The sequence below is a fragment of the Heptranchias perlo genome, chromosome 14 (genome assembly GCF_035084215.1).
Source record: "Heptranchias perlo isolate sHepPer1 chromosome 14, sHepPer1.hap1, whole genome shotgun sequence".
NCBI lineage: Eukaryota > Metazoa > Chordata > Chondrichthyes > Hexanchiformes > Hexanchidae > Heptranchias > Heptranchias perlo.
In genome coordinates this window covers 44,542,700-44,563,187 of record NC_090338.1, presented here as the reverse complement: position 1 = coordinate 44,563,187, position 20,488 = coordinate 44,542,700, and the positions used below count along the sequence as shown (strand labels likewise).

The following is a 20,488-nucleotide window of genomic DNA, read 5'->3' as shown; positions in this document are numbered from 1 at the left end:
AAGATAAGTTCCCACTCTGGGAAAAATTAGTTATATTTATCTTTGTGCTTTCATTTTTCACCATTGAGTTAAAACATGTTCATTCAATTGTATGGTTATAAAGATTGTGTTCACAGCAGTATCAAGAAATAGTCAGTCATGACCACTTCTTTCACCTCCATGCCCTTTTAAATTATGAAAAATTAACACCCAAGATAACAAAATCCAAGAAACAGTGCAATGCTATGATGGGAAACCATTGTTTTTTTTAACACAATGATAAGTTAGAAGGGCCAAGCAGCCTCCCTCATCTGCATTTACATTTTTGTGAAATTACCTTTTTCCATTCCTTAGGTCTAAAGTGAATTGGAAATTAAATACAGTAACCAATGTGTATTAAAAACATACACTAGACATTGTGAGCACCATTCCCAGTGGAGTAAATATTAAAAAACAAATCCTAAATTTCAACAATCATACGATTTTTACTGATAGTATACAAAATCTGCAGAGGCTATATTCATACCAAGTTTGTCCAAGTATATTTTTATGCAATACATTTGCACATTAATTGGAGAGCTAGAATACCAGCTGAAGTTCAAAACACATTCACAGTACAAGTGTTAGAAAAAATATTTTAAAGTAACATTGCATTTCTAAAGTCTCATCCAAAAATGAAATCCATACATTTGGGTCCCAGGTGAATGCAGTTTTTTTATGCTCTATTCAGCAAACTGTTAATGTGTACGTTGCAGCTGCACAGTGTGGTAGTCTGATGTTAGGAGTCATTAGGGAGTCCAAAGAGTTTAACTGTTCCAGCTTCCCGACTGCTATCATACTTGCCATCTTTGTCATCACAAGCAAAAGCTAAGAGTGGTCGTTTCGGATGCCACGCTACGGTAAAAGTCGGCGAGTCGCACTGCACCTCCCATAGCTTCTCACCTATGGGGAGAAAAATAACAAAATAGGCAATGCAATAAAAGTCACTTACTAAAACAATCACTGTTCTACTTTTCATAATATTACGTTAATTATGGAGCCAGTCAGGTTAAACAATCCATTGAAAAGTGATCAGCCAATAGTCCATTATAGCTGAACTAGCCAAGTAACCCTGTAGTAAAGCACTGGATTTGTACTAATGACACAAACTGGAATCCATATCCTCAATGGGTATTCAAACTCAACTAACTTATATAGGTAAGAGTTTCTCAATTCTCGATGCAGTGCATCCCCATTGCTAAATCAACCTTCATAAAAAGGGTAAGCAACAGGCTGAAAGTGAAAAGCTAAAATTCTTAATACTTCTATAGTTTTGGATATTCAGTACTGCATTTGGCTCCAATTAATTATTTTTACAATGGTCAAGCATTGTCAAATTTCATTCACATAGCTAAGATTGATACCATCAATCTAAAACAAAGAGTGATACAGGTCAATTCTGTAATAGGTTTTTTTTAAAATTAAAAAAGGGCATTTCTACAAGATTCTTATCTACAGTGTGCCAAAGTTTACTATAATTTCAGTATTGTTTTTAAGACTACTCCTTAGAGAAGTCATTGCTAATACTTTGTAAAGAGGACACACATAATTTGAAATATGAATAAAATGTAACAGCTCAGATCATTTACTAGATTTTAATGGGCCTCTGACTCTCACTATCCGAAGATTTAATACAGTGATTCTGGAAAACCCAAATCCTCAAAAAGCTGAAAGCACAGAGACAAACAATAATATCTAACTAAGAAAGTCTGGGACTACTAAGATTATAAATCTGTCCCATGATCAGCCTGGAAGGAAACATGAATGAAAGACATGTTTGAAATCCTAGCCAAGAGATAAAGGAAAAGCCTTTTAAAGGAAGTATCCAAAGCTACAGCCCTCGAGTTGTAGCTGATTGAAAAAAGGGCTCAGAGGTGCAAGCCGGCTAGGAAGCTCTGGCTCTCACCAAAATATCAATTTCAGACAAGTGCCCACCAAAAAGGAGGCTGTTTCAGAAATAGTTTATAGCATAAAAAGTTATGACCAGAAATATAAAGAGGGAGGGAGCAGAACAAAGAAAGGTTCAATAGAGTTAGGCAACTTTAGAAAGGACCAGGCGGTTAAATAGAAGCTTGCATAACCCCCAAACAGTTCTGCAGAAGCAGGAGGAGTTTAAGAATTGATTTTGTAAGATTAAGAATTTAATTGACAAGTAAACTTTTGAACAGATATTTTGTATCGGTCCTCACAGTAGAAGACACTAATAATATACCAATAATAGTAGAGAATCAAGGGGCAAAGGGGGGGGGGGAGGAACTAAAAAAACAATCACTGAAGAAAAAGTACTAGGTAAACTAACGGGTCTAAAGGCTGACAAGTCTCCTGAACCTGATTGGCTTGCATCAGAGGGTCTTAAAGGAAGTGGCTACAGTGATAGTGGGTGCATTGGTTGTAATCTTCCATAATTCACTAGATTCTGGTAAGGTCCCAGCAGATTGGAAAGCCGCAAACGTAACACCCCTATTCAAGAAGGGAGTGAAACAGAAAGCAGGTAACTATAGACCAGTTAGCCTAACATCTGTCATTGGGAAAATGCTAGAATCCTACAGCAGGACATTTGGAGACTCAATACAATCAAGGAGAGTTAGCATGATTTAAGAAGGGCAAATCGTGTCTGACAAATTTATTAGAGTTCTTTGAGGAAGTAACGGGCAGGGTGGATAAAGGGGAACCAATGAATGCAGTATATTTGGATTTCCAAAAGGCATTCGATAAGGTGCCACATAAAAGATTACTGCACAAGAGCTCATGGTGTTGGGGGTAATATACTGGCATGGATAGAGGATTGGCTAACTAACAGAAAACAAACAGTCGGGATAAAACGGTCATTTTCAAAATGGCAATCTGTAAATAGTGGGGCTCAGTGCTGGGGCCTCAACTATTTACAATATGTATCAATGACTTAGATGAAGGAACAGAGTGTCTTGTGGCCAAATTTGCTGCTGATACAAAAAGATAGGTGGAAAAGCAAGTTGCGATGAGGACACAAAGTGTCTGCAAAGGGATATTGACAGGTTAAGCGAACGGGCAAAAATTTGGCAGACGGAATATAACGTGGGAAAATGAAGTCATCCACTTTGGGAGGAAAAATAAAAAAGCAAAATATTATTTGAATGGCGAAATACTACAAAATGCTGCGGTACAGAGGGATCTGGGTGCCCTCGTAGATGAAACACAAAAAGTCAACATACAGGTGCAGCATGTAATCCGGAAGGCAAACAGAATATTGGCCTTTATTTCTAGGGGGATGGAGTATAAAAGCAGGGAAGTCATGCTACAACTGTACAGGATGCTGGTGAGACCACACCTGGAGTACTGCATACAGTTCTGGTGCCCTTATTTAAAGGAAGGACATACTTGCATTGGAGGCAGTTCAGAGAAGATTCACTAGGTTGATTCTGGGTATGGAAGGGTTGTCTTATGAGGAAAGATTGACCAGGTTGGGTCTATACGCATTGAAGAATGAGGGGAGATTCTGAGGGGACTCGATAGGGTAGATGCTCAGAGGATGTTACCCCTCATGGGGGAATAATCTCAGAATAAGGGGTGGCCCATTTAAGACAGAAATGAGAAGGAATTTCTTCTCCCAGAGGATCATGAATCTTTGGAATGCTTTACCCCAAAAAGCTGTGGAGGCTGAGTCACTGAATATATTCAAAGCTGAGTTAGACAAATTTTTGATTAGCAAGGGAGTCAAAGGATATGGGGAAAAGGCAGGAAAGTGGAGTTGAGGTAAAAATCAGATCAGCCATGATCTCATTGAATGGCCTACTCCTGCTCCTATCTCTTATGGTCTTAAGTTCCCACAAAAAGGTCATCAAACTGAAACATTAACTGTTTCTATCTCCACAGATGTTGCCTGCTGAGTATTTCCAGCATTTTCTGTTTTTATTTCAGATTTCCAGCATCCACATTATTTTGAAGTGTATCACTGTGGTCATTAATCACCCATGACTCAATGCACTGCAATCATTTATAGTGGTACAGAAAAACACATACTTACAAGATTAGTTTGAATACAAACTGGAATCATAAGCTTGCTAAGTCAACCTCAGACTTGAAGCATAACTTGGCTGCAGTGTAACTGGATTTAACTTTAGCTCAGATGGAGGGAATAAAGTTTTTTCCTTGTGCTGGCAGTAAGGATTCCACTGGAGATGATTTTGCCATCTCAACTTAGTTGATAGTGGATATGGGCCCATAACAAAACTGAATGTGGCACTGAACTAGCAATTTTACTCAAAGGTCATAGAATAATGGATATGAGAAATGGAAAAATACATGAGTGCACCTAGGGCTGTTCTTATGAGATACAGCAAGCTTTGCTCTGCACCTGCTGTGTTATACCCGGCCTAAGACTATTTCATATTGAGCATGCAAAGTGGGCAATTTAAATTTTAAGCAATGATGTACATCAACCTAAGCACAAAACATACACCATCCTCATAAAGCCAAGATTCAGGTTCTTAAGGCATCTGACAAAAACAAATCTCCCAGTCCCTAGATATACTACATACACTGTGCATGTAAAATTAAAATGTTTTCCCTTAGGATTTGGGGGTCCAGTGGGTTAAATGATGCCTTTCATCTCTGGGATCAGGGTTTAAATTCACCTTAGACTGACAGCATAAAGTGTCCTCTATTGGCTGAGGATTCTATATGAAATGTGTGTGGGCAGCCTCAATTAAGTTCCTAGGTCGGACTGCGTTTGCCTGGTTCCATTCTTATCTATCCAGTCGGGAGCCAGAGAATCACCTGCAATGGCTTCTCTTCCATCTCCGTTACCTCGAGTCCCCCAAGGATCTATCCTTGGCCCCCTCCTATTTCTCATCTACATGCTGCCCCTTGGTGACATCATCCGAAAACACATCAGATTCCACATGTACCTCCCTTGACCCTTCCACTGTCTCTCATTTGTCACACTGTTTGTCTGACTGGATGAGCAAAAATTTCCACAAATAAATATTGGGAAGACCAAAGCCATTGTCTTTGGTCCCTGCCGTAAACTCCATTCCCTAGCTTCCGACTCCATCCCTCTCTCTGGCCACTGTCTGAATCAGACCATTCGCAACCTTGGCGTCCTATTTGACCCCGAGATGAGCTTCCGACCACATATCCACTTCATCATCAAGACTGCCTACTTCCACCTCCGTAACATCACCCGTCTCCGCCCCTGCCTCAGCTCATCTGCTGCTGAAACCCTCATCCATGCCTTTGTTACCTCTAGACTCGACTATTCCAATGCTCTCCTGGCTGACCTCCCATCTTCCACCTGCATAGACTTGAGTTCATCTAAAACTCTGCTGCCCGTATCCTAATTCGCACCAAGTCTCGTTCACCCATCATCCCTCTGCTCACTGACCTACAATGGTTCCTAGCCAGGAAATTTTAAAATTCTCATCCTGGTTTTCAAATCTCTCCATGGGCTCGCCCCTCCCTATCGCCGTGACCTCTTCCAGCCCTAGAAACCTCCGAGATCTCTGCGCTCTTCCAATTCTTGCCTCTTGCGCATCCCCTATTTTAATCGCTCAACTGGCGGCCATGCCTTCAGCTGCCTGGGCCCTAAGCTCTGGAATTCCCTCCCGAAACCTCTCTGCCTTTAAGGAGTTCCTTCAAACCATCTCTTTGACCAAGCTTTTGGTCACCTGTCCTAATATCTCCTTATGTGGCTCGGTGTCAAATTTTGTTTGATAACCCTCCTGTGTAGCACCTTATAGTCAGGATGGGCCCAGGGCACAAAGCTGCCCTTGATTTGGCAAGCTTATTCACAGAAGTCATCAGATGGCTTGTGTCAAAAATGGAAAAATCTCAGAAATGCAGTATTGGGTGCTCTTCAGAGTTTGGGGCTGAGATGCATTGCTAAGAGTACAGAGAGTTTTAATCTGCATTAATTACATGATACTTTACCTAAAAATGCTGAACAGCAACGCAGGGTGCCCAAAATGGGAAGTGTTTCATTCCCCTAAGACTAATATTCCTCATCGTGACGACCAAACTAAACTAACAAGTGTTTTAAGCATACCAACATTTAACTCCATGTCAACTAGATGCATTAGAATTGTACTGGGAAGGATTAACAAAGATAAATGTAATTTTATAAATAAACTTGCAATAGAACACTAGAACCTCGTGTATTGCATTTAAACATATATATCACAAGCATACATCAAAGCAGGTTTCTAAAATGCTAGCATAACATTTAAGCAAAAATACTGAAGTTTACTAAAAGGTACATGACTTCTGAAGTAATGTGGCTATGGCCACCAGTTAAGATTGCATTGGTCTGCATTTTCATACCAGTTTCCACTTCTGCAATGTCTATGAAGTGATCCTCTGAAGCTGATGCTAGCATTTTCCCATCATGACTAAAGCTCAATGTTCTTACAGGCCAGTCAAGTCTGAAGAGAGGAGTGAAAAAAAGTGTACAATATTTCAATACCCGATAACAGCAAAGTCATTACCAGATTCCCGTTTCTAAAGCCTTATCTGTCAGTTTTTTTTTATTCGTTCATGGGATGTGGGCGTCGCTGGCGAGGCCGGCATTTATTGCCCATCCCTAATTGCCCTCGAGAAGGTGGTGGTGAGCCACCTTCTTGAACCGCTGCAGTCCGTGTGGTGAAGGTTCTCCTACAGTGCTGTTAGGAAGGGAGTTCCAGGATTTTGACCCAGCAACGATGAAGGAACAGCGATATATTTCCAAGTAGGGATGGTGTGTGACTTGGAGGGGGACGTGCAGGTGGTGTTGTTCCCATGTATCTGCTGCTCTTGTCCTTCTAGGTGGTAGAGGTCACGGGTTTGGGAGGTGCTGTCGAAGAAGCCTTGGCGAGTTGCTGCAGTGCATCAAGTGGATGGTACACACTGCAGCCACTGTGCGCCGGTGGTGAAGGGAGTGAATGTTGAGGGTGGTGGATGGGGTGCCAATCAAGCAGGCTGCTTTGTCCTGGACGGTGTCGAGCTTCTTGAGTGTTGTTGGAGCTGCACTCATCCAGGCAAGTGGAGAGTATTCCATCACACTCCTGACTTGTGCCTTGTACATGGTGGAAAGGCTTTGGGGAGTCAGGATGTGAGTCACTCGCCGCAGAATACCCAGCCTCTGACCTGCTCTTGGAGCCACAGTATTTATATGGCTGGTCTAGTTAAGTTTCTGGTCAATGGTGACTCCCAGGATGTTGATGGTGGGGGATTCGGCGATGGCAATGCTGTTGAATGTCAAGGGGAGGTGGTTAGACTCTCTCTTATTGGAGATGGTCATTGCCTGGCACTTGTCTGGCGCGAATGTTACTTGCCACTTATCAGCCCAAGCCTGGATGTTGTCCAGGTCTTGCTGCATGCGGGCTCGGACTGCTTCATTATCTGAGGGGTTGCGAATGGAACTGAACACTGTGCAATCATCTGCGAACATCCCCATTTCTGACCTGATGATGAAGGGAAGGTCATTGATGAAGCAGCTGAAGATGGTTGGGCCTAGGACACTGCCTTGAGGAACTCCTGCAGCAATGTCCTGGGGCTGAGATGATTGGCTTCCAACAACCACTACCATCTTCCTTTGTGCAAGGTATGACTCCAGCCACTGGACAGTTTTCCCCCTGATTCCCATTGACTTCAATTTTACTAGGGCTCCTTGGTGCCACACTCAGTCAAATGCTGCCTTGATGTCAAGGGCAGTCACTCTCACCTCACCTCTGGAATTCAGCTCTTTTGTCCATGTTTGGACCAAGGCTGTAATGAGGTCTGGAGCAGAGTGGTCCTGGCGGAACCTAAACTGAGCGTCGGTGAGCAGGTTATTGGTGAGTAAGTGCCGCTTCATAGCACTGTTGACGACACCTTCCATCACTTTGCAGATGATTGAGAGTAGACTGATGGGGCGGTAATTGGCCGGATTGGATTTGTCCTGCTTTTTGTGGACAGGACATACCTGGGCAATTTTCCATATTGTCGGGTAGATGCCAGTGTTGTAGCTGTACTGGAACAGCTTGGCTAGAGGCGCAGCTAGTTCTGAAGCACAAGTCTTCAGCACTACAGCCGGGATGTTGTCGGGGCCCATAGCCTTTGCTGTATCCAGTGCACTCAGCCGTTTCTTGATATCACGTGGAGTGAATCGAATTGGCCGAAGACTGGCTTCTGTGATGGTGGGGATATCGGGAGGAGGCAGAGATGGATCATCCACTCGGCACTTCTGGCTGAAGATGGTTGCAAACGCTTCAGCCCTGTCTTTTGCACTCATGTGCTGGACTCTGCCATCATTGAGGATGGGCATTGTGGGAGAGGAGCCGAGCCGAGTGGAGGGAGCGTCCGATAAAAGGCGGGATTTCAGAGCGCTGAGAGGAGCCGAGCCGAGCGGAGCTGCGACCGAGTTCGAAGTGACGTCAGGAATCAGATCGGGACGCGACACAGGGGAGGCACCTGATTGGTGAGTAGGTTCAGGTGAGTATTTCTACTTATCTACAGTAACTAAAGTAAAAGGAAAGGGAAGGTCTGCAGGTCTTATAGGAAGTAGCGTTTATTTTTTAGTGAATCAAGGTCCCTAGTGTAGTTAACATTCTCTAAATTGAGAACAATTTAAAGGAGTAAACTCCTTAAAGGGAGTGGTAAGTAGTTTTTCTTTCCTTTTTTTTTCTCTTGACATTGTAGTTGTTCTTAAGCTAATTTAAGGGTTAAGTCATGGCAGGAGATCCCAGGGCCGTGTCATGTTCCTCTTGTGGGATGTGGGAATTCAGGGCTCCTTCCTGTATCCCTGATTCCTTCACCTGCGGGAAGTGTGTCCAGCTGCAGCTATTGTTTGACCGCTTGACGGCTCTGGAGCTGCGGATAGACTCACTTTGGAGCATCCGCGATGCTGAGAAAGTCGTGGATAGCACGTTCAGTGAGTTGGTCACACCGCAGATAAAAATTACTGAGGGAGATAGTGAATGGGTGACCAACAGACAGAGGAAGAGTAGGAAGGCAGTGCAGGGGTCCCCTGCGGTCATCTCCCTCCAAAACAGGTATACCGTTTTGGATACTGTTGGGGGAGATGGCTCACCAGGGGAAGGTGGCAGTGGCCAGGTTCATGGCACCGTGGCTGGCTCTGCTGCACAGGAGGGCAGGAAAAAGAGTGGCAGAGCTATAGTGATAGGGGACTCGATTGTAAGGGGAATAGACAGGCGTTTCTGCGGACGCAACCGAGACTCCAGGATGGTATGTTGCCTCCCTGGTGCAAGGGTCAAGGATGTCTCGGAGCGGCTGCAGGACATTCTGGAGGGGGAGGGTGAACAGCCAGTTGTCGTGGTGCATATAGGCACCAACGATATAGGTAAAAAACAGGATGAGGTCCTACAAGCTGAATTTAGGGAGTTAGGAGTTAAACTAAAGAGTAGGACCTCAAAGGTAGTAATCTCAGGATTGCTACCAGTGCCACGGGCTAGTCAGAGTAGGAATGACAGGATAGCTAAGATGAATACGTGGCTTGAGAGATGGTGCAAGAGGGAGGGATTCAAATTCCTGGGCCATTGGAACCGGTTCTGGGGGAGGTGGGACCAGTACAAATTGGACGGTCTGCATCTGGGCAGGACTGGAACCAATGTCCTAGGGGGAGTGTTTGCCAGTGCTGTTGGGGAGGGTTTAAACTAATGTGGCAGGGGGATGGGAACCGATGCAGGAAGTCAGTGGGAAATAAAGTGGTGACAGAAACAAAAGGCAGTAAGGGAGAGTGTACAGAACATGACCGGACAGATGGTCTGAGAAAGCAGGGCAAAGACCAAGGGAAGTCTAGATTAAACTGCATTTATTTCAATGCAAGAAGTCTGATGGGCAAGGCAGATGAACTCAGGGCATGGATGGGTACATGGGACTGGGATGTTATAGCTATTACTGAAACATGGCTAAGGGAGGGGCAGGACTGGCAGCTCAATGTTCCAGGGTACAGATGCTATAGGAAAGATAGAGCAGGAGGTAAGAGAGGAGGGGGAGTTGCGTTCTTGATTAGGGAGAACATCACGGCAGTAGTGAGAGGGGATATATCCGAGGGTTCGCCCACTGAGTCTATATGGGTAGAACTGAAAAATAAGAAGGGAGAGATCACTTTGATAGGATTGTACTACAGACCCCCAAATAGTCAACGGGAAATTGAGGAGCAAATATGTAAGGAGATTACAGACAGCTGCAAGAAAAATAGGGTGGTAATAGTAGGGGACTTTAACTTTCCCAACATTGACTGGGACAGCCATAGCATTAGGGGCTTGGATGGAGAGAAATTTGTTGAGTGTATTCAGGAGGAATTTCTCATTCAGTATGTGGATGGCCCGACTAGAGAGGGGGCAAAACTTGACCTCCTCTTGGGAAATAAGGAAGGGCAGGTGACAGAAGTGTTAGTGAGGGATCACTTTGGGACCAGTGATCATAATTCCATTAGTTTTAAGATAGCTATGGAGAAGGATAGGTCTGGCCCAAAAGTTAAAATTCTAAATTGGGGAAAGGCCAATTTTGATGGTATTAGACAGGAACTTTCAGAAGTTGATTGGGAGAGTCTGTTGGCAGGCAAAGGGACGTCTGGTAAGTGGGAGGCTTTCAAAAGTGTGTTAACCAGGGTTCAGAGTAAGCACATTCCTTATAAAGTGAAGGGCAAAGCTGGTAGAAGTAGGGAACCTTGGATGACTCGGGAGATTGAGGCACTAGTCAAAAAGAAGAAGGAGGCATATGACATGCATAGGCAGCTGGGATCAAGTGGATCCCTTGAAGAGTATAGAGATTGCCGGAGTAGAGTTAAGAGAGAAATCAGGAGGGCAAAAAGGGGATATGAGATTGCTTTGGCAGATCAGGCAAAGGTGAATCCAAAGAGCTTCTACAAATACATAAAGGGCAAAAGGGTAACTAGGGAGAGAGTAGGGCCTCTTAAGGATCAACAAGGTCATCTATGTGCGGAACCACAAGAGATGGGTGAGATCCTGAATGAATATTTCACATCGGTATTTACGGTTGAGAAAGGCATGGATGTTAGGGAACTTGGGGAAATAAATAGTGATGTCTTGAGGAGTGTACATATTACAGAGAGGGAGGTGCTGGAAGTCTTAACGCGCATCAAGGTAGATAAATCTCCGGGACCTGATGAAATGTATCCCAGGACGTTATGGGAGGTTAGGGAGGAAATTGCGGGTCCCCTCGCAGAGATATTTGAATCATCCACCGCTACAGGTGAGGTGCCTGAAGATTGGAGGGTAGCAAATGTTGTGCCTTTGTTTAAGAAGGGCGGCAGGGAAAAGCCTGGGAACTACAGACCAGTGAGCCTGACATCTGTAGTGGGTAAGTTGTTAGAGGGTATTCTGAGGGACAGGATCTACAGGCATTTGGAGAGGCAGGGACTAATTAGGAACAGTCAGCATGGTTTTGTGAGAGGAAAATCATGTCTCACGAATTTGATTGAGTTTTTTGAAGGGGTAACCAAGAAGATAGATGAGGGCTGTGCAGTAGACGTGGTCTACATGGACTTCAGCAAAGCATTTGACAAGGTACCGCATGGTAGGTTGTTACATAAGGTTAAATCTCATGGGATCCAAGGTGAGGTAGCCAATTGGATACAAAATTGGATTGACGACAGAAGACAGAGGGTGGTTGTAGAGGGTTGTTTTTCAAACTGGATGCCTGTGTCCAGCGGTGTGCCTCAGGGATCGGTGCTGGGTCCGCTGTTATTTGTTATTTATATTAATGATTTGGATGAGAATTTAGGAGGCATGGTTAGTAAGTTTGCAGATGACACCAAGATTGGTGGCATTGTGGACAGTGAAGAAGGTTATCTAGGATTGCAACGGGATCTTGATAAATTGGGCCAGTGGGCCGATGAATGGCAGATGGAATTTAATTTAGATAAATGTGAGGTGATGCATTTTGGTAGATCGAATCGGGCCAGGACCTACTCCGTTAATGGTAGGGCGTTGGGGAGAGTTATAGAACAAAGAGATCTGGGAGTACAGATTCATAGCTCCTTGAAAGTGGAGTCACAGGTGGATAGGGTAGTGAAGAAGGCATTCAGCATGCTTGGTTTCATTGGTCAGAACATTGAATGCAGGAGTTGGGATGTCTTGTTGAAGTTGTACAGGGCATTGGTGAGGCCACACTTGGAGTACTGTGTACAGTTCTGGTCACCCTATTATAGAAAGGATATTATTAAACTAGAAAGAGTGCAGAAAAGATTTACTAGGATGCTACCGGGACTTGATGGTTTGACTTACAGGGAGAGGTTAGACAGACTGGGACTTTTTTCCCTGGAGAGCAGGAGGTTAAGGGGTGATCTTATCGAAGTCTATAAAATAATGAGGGGCATAGATAAGGTCGATAGTCAAAATCTTTTCCCAAAGGTAGGGGAGTCTATAACGAGGGGGCATAGATTTAAGGTGAGAGGGGAGAGATACAAAAGGGTCCAGAGGGGCAATTTTTTCACTCAAAGGGTGGTGAGTGTCTGGAACGAGCTGGCAGAGGCAGTAGTAGAGGCGGGTACAATTTTGTCTTTTAAAAAGCATTTGGACAGTTACATGGGTAAGATGGGTATGGAGGGATATGGGCCAAGTGCAGGCAATTGGGACTAGCTTAGTGGTATAAACTGGGCGACATGGACATGTTGGGCCGAAGGGCCTGTTTCCATGTTGTAACTTCTATGATTCTATGATTCTAGGATGGGGATGTTTGCAGAGCCTCCTCCTCCCGTTAGTCGTTCAATTGTCCACCACCATTCACTACGGCAGAGCTTTGATCTGATCCGTTGGTTGTGGAATCGCTTAGCCGTCTATAGCATGTTGCTTCCGCTGTTTAACATGCATGTAGTCCTGAGTTGTAGCTTCACCAGGTTGGCAGTTAATGAGTGAAACACTTGGGTAGATTTAGATGCAAAATATTTGAGATAATATCCACTTTTTCCCCCATTTACACTTTCTTTGCACAACATTGGATTTTCATTTTTTTTGTGCAATTCTCCCATGGTGCCCATTTACGATCTCATTATCGAATTCAGAGTAAGAACCACTGAATTATCCTATATAGCCAATTCTAATGCCTGCAACACAGTGAATCTGCGTAGTCCTGTTTTCAGTTTCATGAATCCACCTTTTGTGGTCTGAATCTGAATTTTTTTTGAAGGCATCATAATTTAACTGATGTAAATCTGGCTAGATCTAAAATCAATTTTTTTTAAATTGCATGATTGAAAGCCACTATTCATTGCCAAAATGGCAATCTCCACTGCCCAGCATTACTACTATCAGACATGTGAGTTTCTACCATCTCTTATGATGTCTCTGCCTCAGACTTCACTAGTGTCAACTCATTCTCTTTCCCACTTCATGATAACTGACTTTGGCAGCAATGTAAATACAACATATGGCTACCCTCCACGACCATGGGATCAGTCTTACAACAAAGAACAATGTAGTGAACCTATCCATTTGGAACACCTAGAGATTAATTCAGATGGTTGGTGTGCCTCAGGTTTTTTTTCCCCCGGTTTTGGGGGGGGGAAAAAGGTGTAAAGAAGGAATAAGTACACGACAGTTTCAGTGTCTTCAATTATCTGCATTAGAAAAGGTCCTGGATTTTTTTCCCCCAAAAAAATGTAGGTAGGAACTTTTCCCACCAAGTAATACAATGCTGCTGCCTTCACTGTATTCCATGTAGAAAAGTATTTTCTACAACTGTAAGGGCTATAGCATTCCATATAAGACTTTGAATGTTTGAAGCAAACATAAAAATTGCATGCATATAACTGCAGCAGAAGTGTTTAAACTAACTCAGCTGTCTTGAACCTCAGGAGGAATTTCCACCAGCACAGACAATGTAACTGGGTCAAACCTGCTGGGAGGGAAATTAAGTGGTTGCTGGGGCAAAATCTGGACTAGTTACACTTTCTAACTACAAGTTACTAGCCATCTTTTAAACAGTGACATCTGGTCTATTTGCATGCAGAGCAGCAATTTATAAAATAACCTTAAACAGCAGTCTGCATTATATAAAAAATTGTTAAAGTACAAATGCACCATGGACCCAAGTATGTGCAGAGTCAATAATGAACATCAGTAACTGAAGCTTCTCATCACAGATGTATTGGTTTGAAACGTAGTCAACATAACACGAGGTTAGATGTAGCACCACGTCAATTTTTCATTTCCAATATCTGTTTAACAGTCTGTATTCTAAACACATTCCAAAGCCTAATATAAACAGCATTTACTGGGGACGCACCTGGAGAAGCACCTTACACAAACGAGTTCATCCACACTCCAAAGACTGACCAGAGCATCAGCACTCCCTGTAGCGAAGTATTTGCCTGTTGGATCAAACTTAATGCAGATGCAGTTCGAAGGATGTGCATTGATTGACTGAATAGGTTTTAACTCTGGATAACTGGGAGCATAAAAAAAAATTGAAAGAAATACTCAGCAATTGCATCAAAAAATTTAAACAAAAACTTGCTAGGTTTATTTAAAAATAACTGCACAAGAACACGTGCACACGCTGGAGCTCGCATTACAGCAATGATGTCGACTATATAGTTGAGAGTTGTTGGATAAAGCTCACTACATAGTTCAGTGGAGCTCAAAATGTATGTTACCTGAGTATGTTGATGCAGCCATTGCCATTGGTTAGGAAAAACATATCATTATCATTGTTCCAGGAGATCTCATTCACTTCAAACTTAAACTGTTCTTCAGCCCTTGATCGGTGTGATTTTGCATCAATGAAAGTCACCACATCATCTTTGTTTCCCACAGCAATTGTTTGGCCATCAGGACTCCAACAGATGTTAATATTCTCACCTAAAAGCAAACAAATAACCATCTCAGTCTCTAGGCAGAAAACAATGCACACATTGCCTTTATTGTAATAATGAAAAACAAGACCACTGAAGTATTCGTAATACTACCTGAAGTAAACTGGCATTCCTCAAGAAACATCACCAGCAACAAATCAGTTTATAAACCAGTTATAAACCAATAACTTACAGGTTTGTCTGATTTTTGACATTTTTTTTTAAGTATTTGTTCTCAGGGTGTGAGTGGTGCTGGAAAGGCTAATTTATTGCCCATCTCTAGTTGCCCTAAGATGGTGGTGGGTGTTCTTTTCAAAGCACTGCTGTCCTTGTGGCAATGGTGCTAGGTAGGGATTTCCAGGATTTTCATCCAGCAATGAAGGAATGGCAGTATATGCCCAAGTCAGGATGGTGTATAACTTGGAGGGGAAATTGAAGGTGATGGTGTTTCCAAGACATTGCTGCTCTTGTGCTTCTTGAGCTGAGAGTGGTGTTGAAGTACGTGGTGAATTTCTGCAGTGCATCCTGTAGATTATACACACTGCAGGCAATGGTGGAGTGAGTGGATATTAAGAACCAATCATTTCTACAGAACAGCAGGCCAACTAAGTTACACATTACATTATCATATGTTTACACAAACTAATAAGTTAAAAAAAACAATTACCATATTTTGCTGGCACTCACACCTAATATGTTTTATCAGTGCTACTGATCCCATCTGACACCTGATTTACAAATCCTCCTGTCCATCATCCAGATTTGAGCCCAGTCTTATATTGTTGACCTTAGCAACAATTGCTCTAGATTCTCTCCACTATGGTAGTGATGTGTAGCCACAAGATATGGTTGGACAGCATGGGATAAAACAAGGAATGGCTACATACTTCAGGTAGTCCATAAAGCTGTCCAAACTCAGCTTATAGAACATTTCAACTATTTATACTGGTGATAAGAGATGTCACTTTCATAGTGTAGTCAATCCAAACAAAGTCATTCCTAATTAAAAGAATTACATTTCAATAAGTCTACACATTAATTAACATATTACAGTACACAGAAAACATTTTATAAATCATTTACCTTTAGTGTTGACAGTAGCAACACATTTTATAGTTCGGACATCCCATATTCGAACAGTTTTATCACCAGAAGCAGTCACAAAGAGATCTGCATTGGTCGGGTGCCAACAGAGTTGATCCACGCTGTCACCATGACCACGATAGTTATTCTCCTTAACCTGAAATATTCAAAAATGGAATTTACAAGAGCAAATTTTGAACAGCAGGAGAATTACAAATATTACGCAAGTATAATCCACTTTCTGTAAAGTATTTCTGTTTTAGACAGTTCTTAAAGTTAATTTCACATGTTCTTAACTAGAGTATCTGTCAGCTCCTTTACATTTTATGACAGTTCAACAAATTTGTTCATTCCTAAAAGGGATATCAAATCTGTAAACAGAGGTATTTCATTTCCTATTTACTCATGAACAGAACAAACTAATTTGAGACACAAGTTCCTTATTTTGTGCTTTGATCTACCTCTCAACAAGCTATACCTAATTTTCCAATGTACATAGGAGAATTCTGCTGGCTTAATCACTCTTCAACAGATGCTTGACAAGTCCCAGCACTGTCCGAGGCTAAACAGAACTTGGACACAGTTTCACCCACTCCACACCAAATTAATTAAGGGCAACAGGAGGATGGGGGTGAATGAGTATCGACCAGTATGATTTGGGGGGGGGGGGGGGGAAGAGATTTGGGGGGGGGGGGGGAAGAGATTTGGGGGGGGGGGGGGAGGGAAGAGATTTGGGGGGGGGGGGGGGAAGAGATTTGGGGGGGGGGGGGGGGGAAGAGATTTGGGGGGGGGGGCGGGGGAAGAGATTTGGGGGGGGGGGGGGAGTTAGTTGACGGGGAAGGGGATGGGGAAAGAAGCCAGGATTTAGTGGGGGGGGGGGGATGGGGAAAGATGCCAGGATTTAGGGGGGATTGAGTTGAGTTGAGGGGAGTTCGCTCTTTCTCTCTGCGCTTCTCACCAGCCGGTCTTTCTCTAACACGAAGACACTGGCCGTCTTGTCGAAGGAGCCGGACGCGAGCCTGCGCCCGTCGCAGCTCCAGGCCACCGAGTGCACCTTGGCCGCGTGGGCCGAGAACTCCTTGGTGCGGCCGTTATTTTTGAAATGTTCCTGCGTCTCGCTCGAGTAAGTGGCCGCCATTTTACCGGCCAATCTTCACCGCCGGCTCCAAGAGAGCGGGGGGGGGAAGAAGGACAAGCTTCGGTCAAGATAATGGGCGTGAGGGGGCGGCGCCACCACCAGCCGTGACAAAGACCTTTATTAATTGATAACACATGAGTCGCAATTCGAGGGATGTTTTTGAATGTAGTCGCTTTTCATTTTTGTCAATATTTACACATTGAGTTCACCCCCTGACAGGGGAATGGTACAGTCTAGACTACGATAATAAAACTTTATTTATACTCGTCTCACCAACAAATTTCAGCGCCTGTCTTAAAGGGACAGTGTCCCACTCGTCAGATCCAAGCGTGGCTCTGGGCACTTCTTTTACTGGAGGTGGCTGGACGCCTTTTCTGAATAAATCAATAAGGAGACACTAGGTTGTCTCAGTGTCGTCAAACAAAAACCAAACAAAAGTGCTCCCCTTTTTAGAGGGGTACAACTAATAAAAAACTAAACCATAAAAACAAAGGAAACTTATAAACTTAAATAATAATATTATTTTCAGTGTCCAGCATACACTCCAGTCCCTACGGTGCCCACCAGTCGCGGAAGGCTGCAAGTGCACCAAGCGGACACCGTGTGCTCCTTTTCCAGGACCACCCGGACGCAGATAAGAGAGGCAGGCAGCCAGAGTGATCGCCCCCAAGGGCCGCATCCAGCCTGGACCTGTAGGTGGCCACCTTGGCCAGGCCCAGGAGCAGACGCACGAGGTGGTCCTCCGACTTGCCCGCCCCCCTCCGCACCGGGTGGTTAAAGACCAGGAGCATGGGACTGAAGTGGAAGCAAATAGTGGAAAAGGGGCTGCAACCTCTGAGGTGGCTGAGTGCTGCAGAATATTTAATCATGTTTTTACACTTTCACTGATTACTGAATAAAATCTATTTTTACTCCAGGATCATTCATATCATGCAAACAATATACCATTTTATTACTTTAGTTCTGTACTATTTATAATAAATAGTAAAGAATAGCAGTTTCCCATGTGTAGAAAATGTCCAATGCTGCTTTACGGAGGAACAAAAAATTAATAATTAAAAGGAATGAAGGTGCGAATAATGAGCTTTAGTACAAGAGCAAGGATTGGTGACCAAAACTTGGTTGAAAAGATTGGTTTGAAGAAAGTTTTTAAAGGTGCAGAGAGAAGTGGAGAGTCAGAGGGATTTAGGGAGGAAATTCCAAAGAGTATGCCAAGGTGACTGAAGGTTCTGTTATCAATGTTGGGGCGAAGGGAAGTGGGAGGTGCACAAAAAGCCAGAGTCAGAGGGCTGCAATGATAGAGTGGGTGAGGTCATGTGTGGGATTTGAAGATGAAGACGAGGGGGCAGGGAGTCAATGTATGTCAGTGAGAATAGAAGTGATGGGGGAGTGGGGCTTATCAGACAATGTGCAAAGAAATGTATTCCATAAATTTATAACAATACATATATTCTGTACAAAACTTGAACAATTACAATATACTCATTAAGATAAATAAGACAATGATTTCTTGTCAAATTCAGTCTAACTCTATAAAGCTGAGGTTAAGTTAACTGAAAGAACTTTCCCAAATACAGTAAGTATTTTCAGACTCAAAAATATATGCAGAAAGGACATTTTTCCCTCTTTCCTCACTGGAGTTTTTCCACCAGTTTATATTTTATTTCCATTCTGAGCAGCAGGCATTCAGTCCTCTAATATCAGAGAGCTTTATATCAGGAATGTGCCCAAATCGCAAAAGCAAATTGTAGTCACTATTAAAAGATTTAGATCCCAATGAGAGCAAGTCAGAGGACCTCCTCGTGGGTCTACTCCTGGGCCTAGCCAAGGTGGCCATCCACAAGTCCAAGTTAGATACGGCCCGTGGGGGCAGCCGTTCTGGCTGGTTGCCCCTCTTCCGAGGCTTTTTCCTTGCCCGGGTGGCCTTGGAGAAGGAACATCCGGTGTCCACCGATTCGCTTGAGGCCTTCCGCGATTGGTGGGTGCCGCAGGGACTGAAGTGCATTGTCGATAGTGAAAACAATTGTATAATTTAATTTGTTAAGTTTCTTTTTTTTAATGATTTTGTTTTCTATTAGTTGTGCCCCTTTAAAAAGGGGCACTTTTGTTAGATTGCTTTTGTTTGATGACACTAGGTCAATCCAATGACTCCTTATTGGTTAATTAAAGAAGCGATCCCAATGAGAAGTCTTCCTGTTGTTGTATATTGTGATGTGTCAACATTGTTGCCAGGGAACAGAATGAAGCTTCCCCAGTGCACTGTAAACATATGTAACTAAGACTAACATGCAACTTGATGTCTTTTGGGTATAGTTTGTTCAAACTGCTTGAAGGCAACCATCTTAATTATGTTAATTGCTACCAACTTCTTGAAAAGTAGTGCTTCAAATATCTAAAATTGGCAAGGAAAAGAAACTAAAATCCCATTTTTAATTCTCCCATACAAGATGCCACAGGGTTTTTCTATTCATAAAAGTAGGAGTAGGTTCATGCCCATTATTTCCCTGGAAGAACCTTCGCTACACGGGCTGCAGCGGTTCAAGAAGGCGGCTCACCACCACCTTCTCAAGGGCAATTAGGGATGGGCAATAAACGCTGGCCTCGCCAGCGACGCCGACATCTCATGAATGAATGAATAAAAAAAAGTATGCAAGCTCACCGCGGCCCCACAGCGCCCACCGGCCCAAGATAATGCCATTTTGATGGCATTAGCGGTTTAAAAAACACATCAGGGCCAAATTGGGCTGCATAGTGCCCATTGTGTAAGCACTATGCAGACTCCTAAGGACCCAAAATGATGTCCGCGATGCGCATGCACACTTCCGGCGTGACGTGCGCAGGACGGTAAAGGTGTTCGCGCACTTAACGAATGCCGGCAGCATGTAAAGTAGAGAGATTATGGGGTAGATCAGTGTGCAATGCTGACTTAAAGGGACAAATGCGATTTTGGAACTCCACACTCCAGCCAACGTGCTATCGTAACCTCACACAGCTGAACAGGTCTTAAACGGCATGGAGGATTCCCCCACCAGCGCTATTTAAAGGGATCATGCAGGAGTTATAGGTTAAATGCTGGATTATTGTTTCTGGCTGCCGAAGCATTTGTAACTGTTTTTGGAGGTCTCCTATACTTGAATGCTAGGACGAGGGGACATAGCCCAAAAATTAGAGCCAGGACTTTCAGGAGTGAAGTTAGGAAACGCTTCTACACAGAAAGGGTGGTAGAAGTTTTGAACGCTCTTCCACAAAGGGGCACTTGATGCTAGCTCAATTGTTAATTTTATGTCTGAGATTGATAGATTTTAAGGCAGGTATATGCAGTTAGGTCACAGATCAGCCATTATCTCGCTGAATGGCAAAACAGGCTCGAGTGGCTAAATGTCCTACTCCTGTTCCTATGTTCCTATAATAAAGTTTCAATAATCTACAGGGAGAGGGCTGTCTAGCTGAAAGGCAATGGCAAGGGCACTGGCGGAGTG

At 43.5% G+C, this 20,488-nt stretch overlaps 1 protein-coding gene across 1 annotated transcript; it reads right to left on the bottom strand.

Moving 5' to 3' along the window:
* Window positions 1-21: 21 nt before the first annotated feature.
* thoc3 (THO complex 3) lies at window positions 22-17,052 on the bottom strand. Its single transcript, XM_067996383.1, has 6 exons — window positions 16,830-17,052; window positions 15,872-16,028; window positions 14,591-14,795; window positions 14,221-14,382; window positions 6,316-6,416; window positions 22-921 (listed from the first exon to the last, which is right to left on the bottom strand). Exons 1-6 carry the CDS (start codon window positions 17,007-17,009, stop codon window positions 758-760), a joined length of 969 nt encoding a protein of 322 aa, XP_067852484.1. The 5' UTR covers window positions 17,010-17,052; the 3' UTR covers window positions 22-757.
* Between the last annotated feature and the right edge of the window lie 3,436 nt (window positions 17,053-20,488).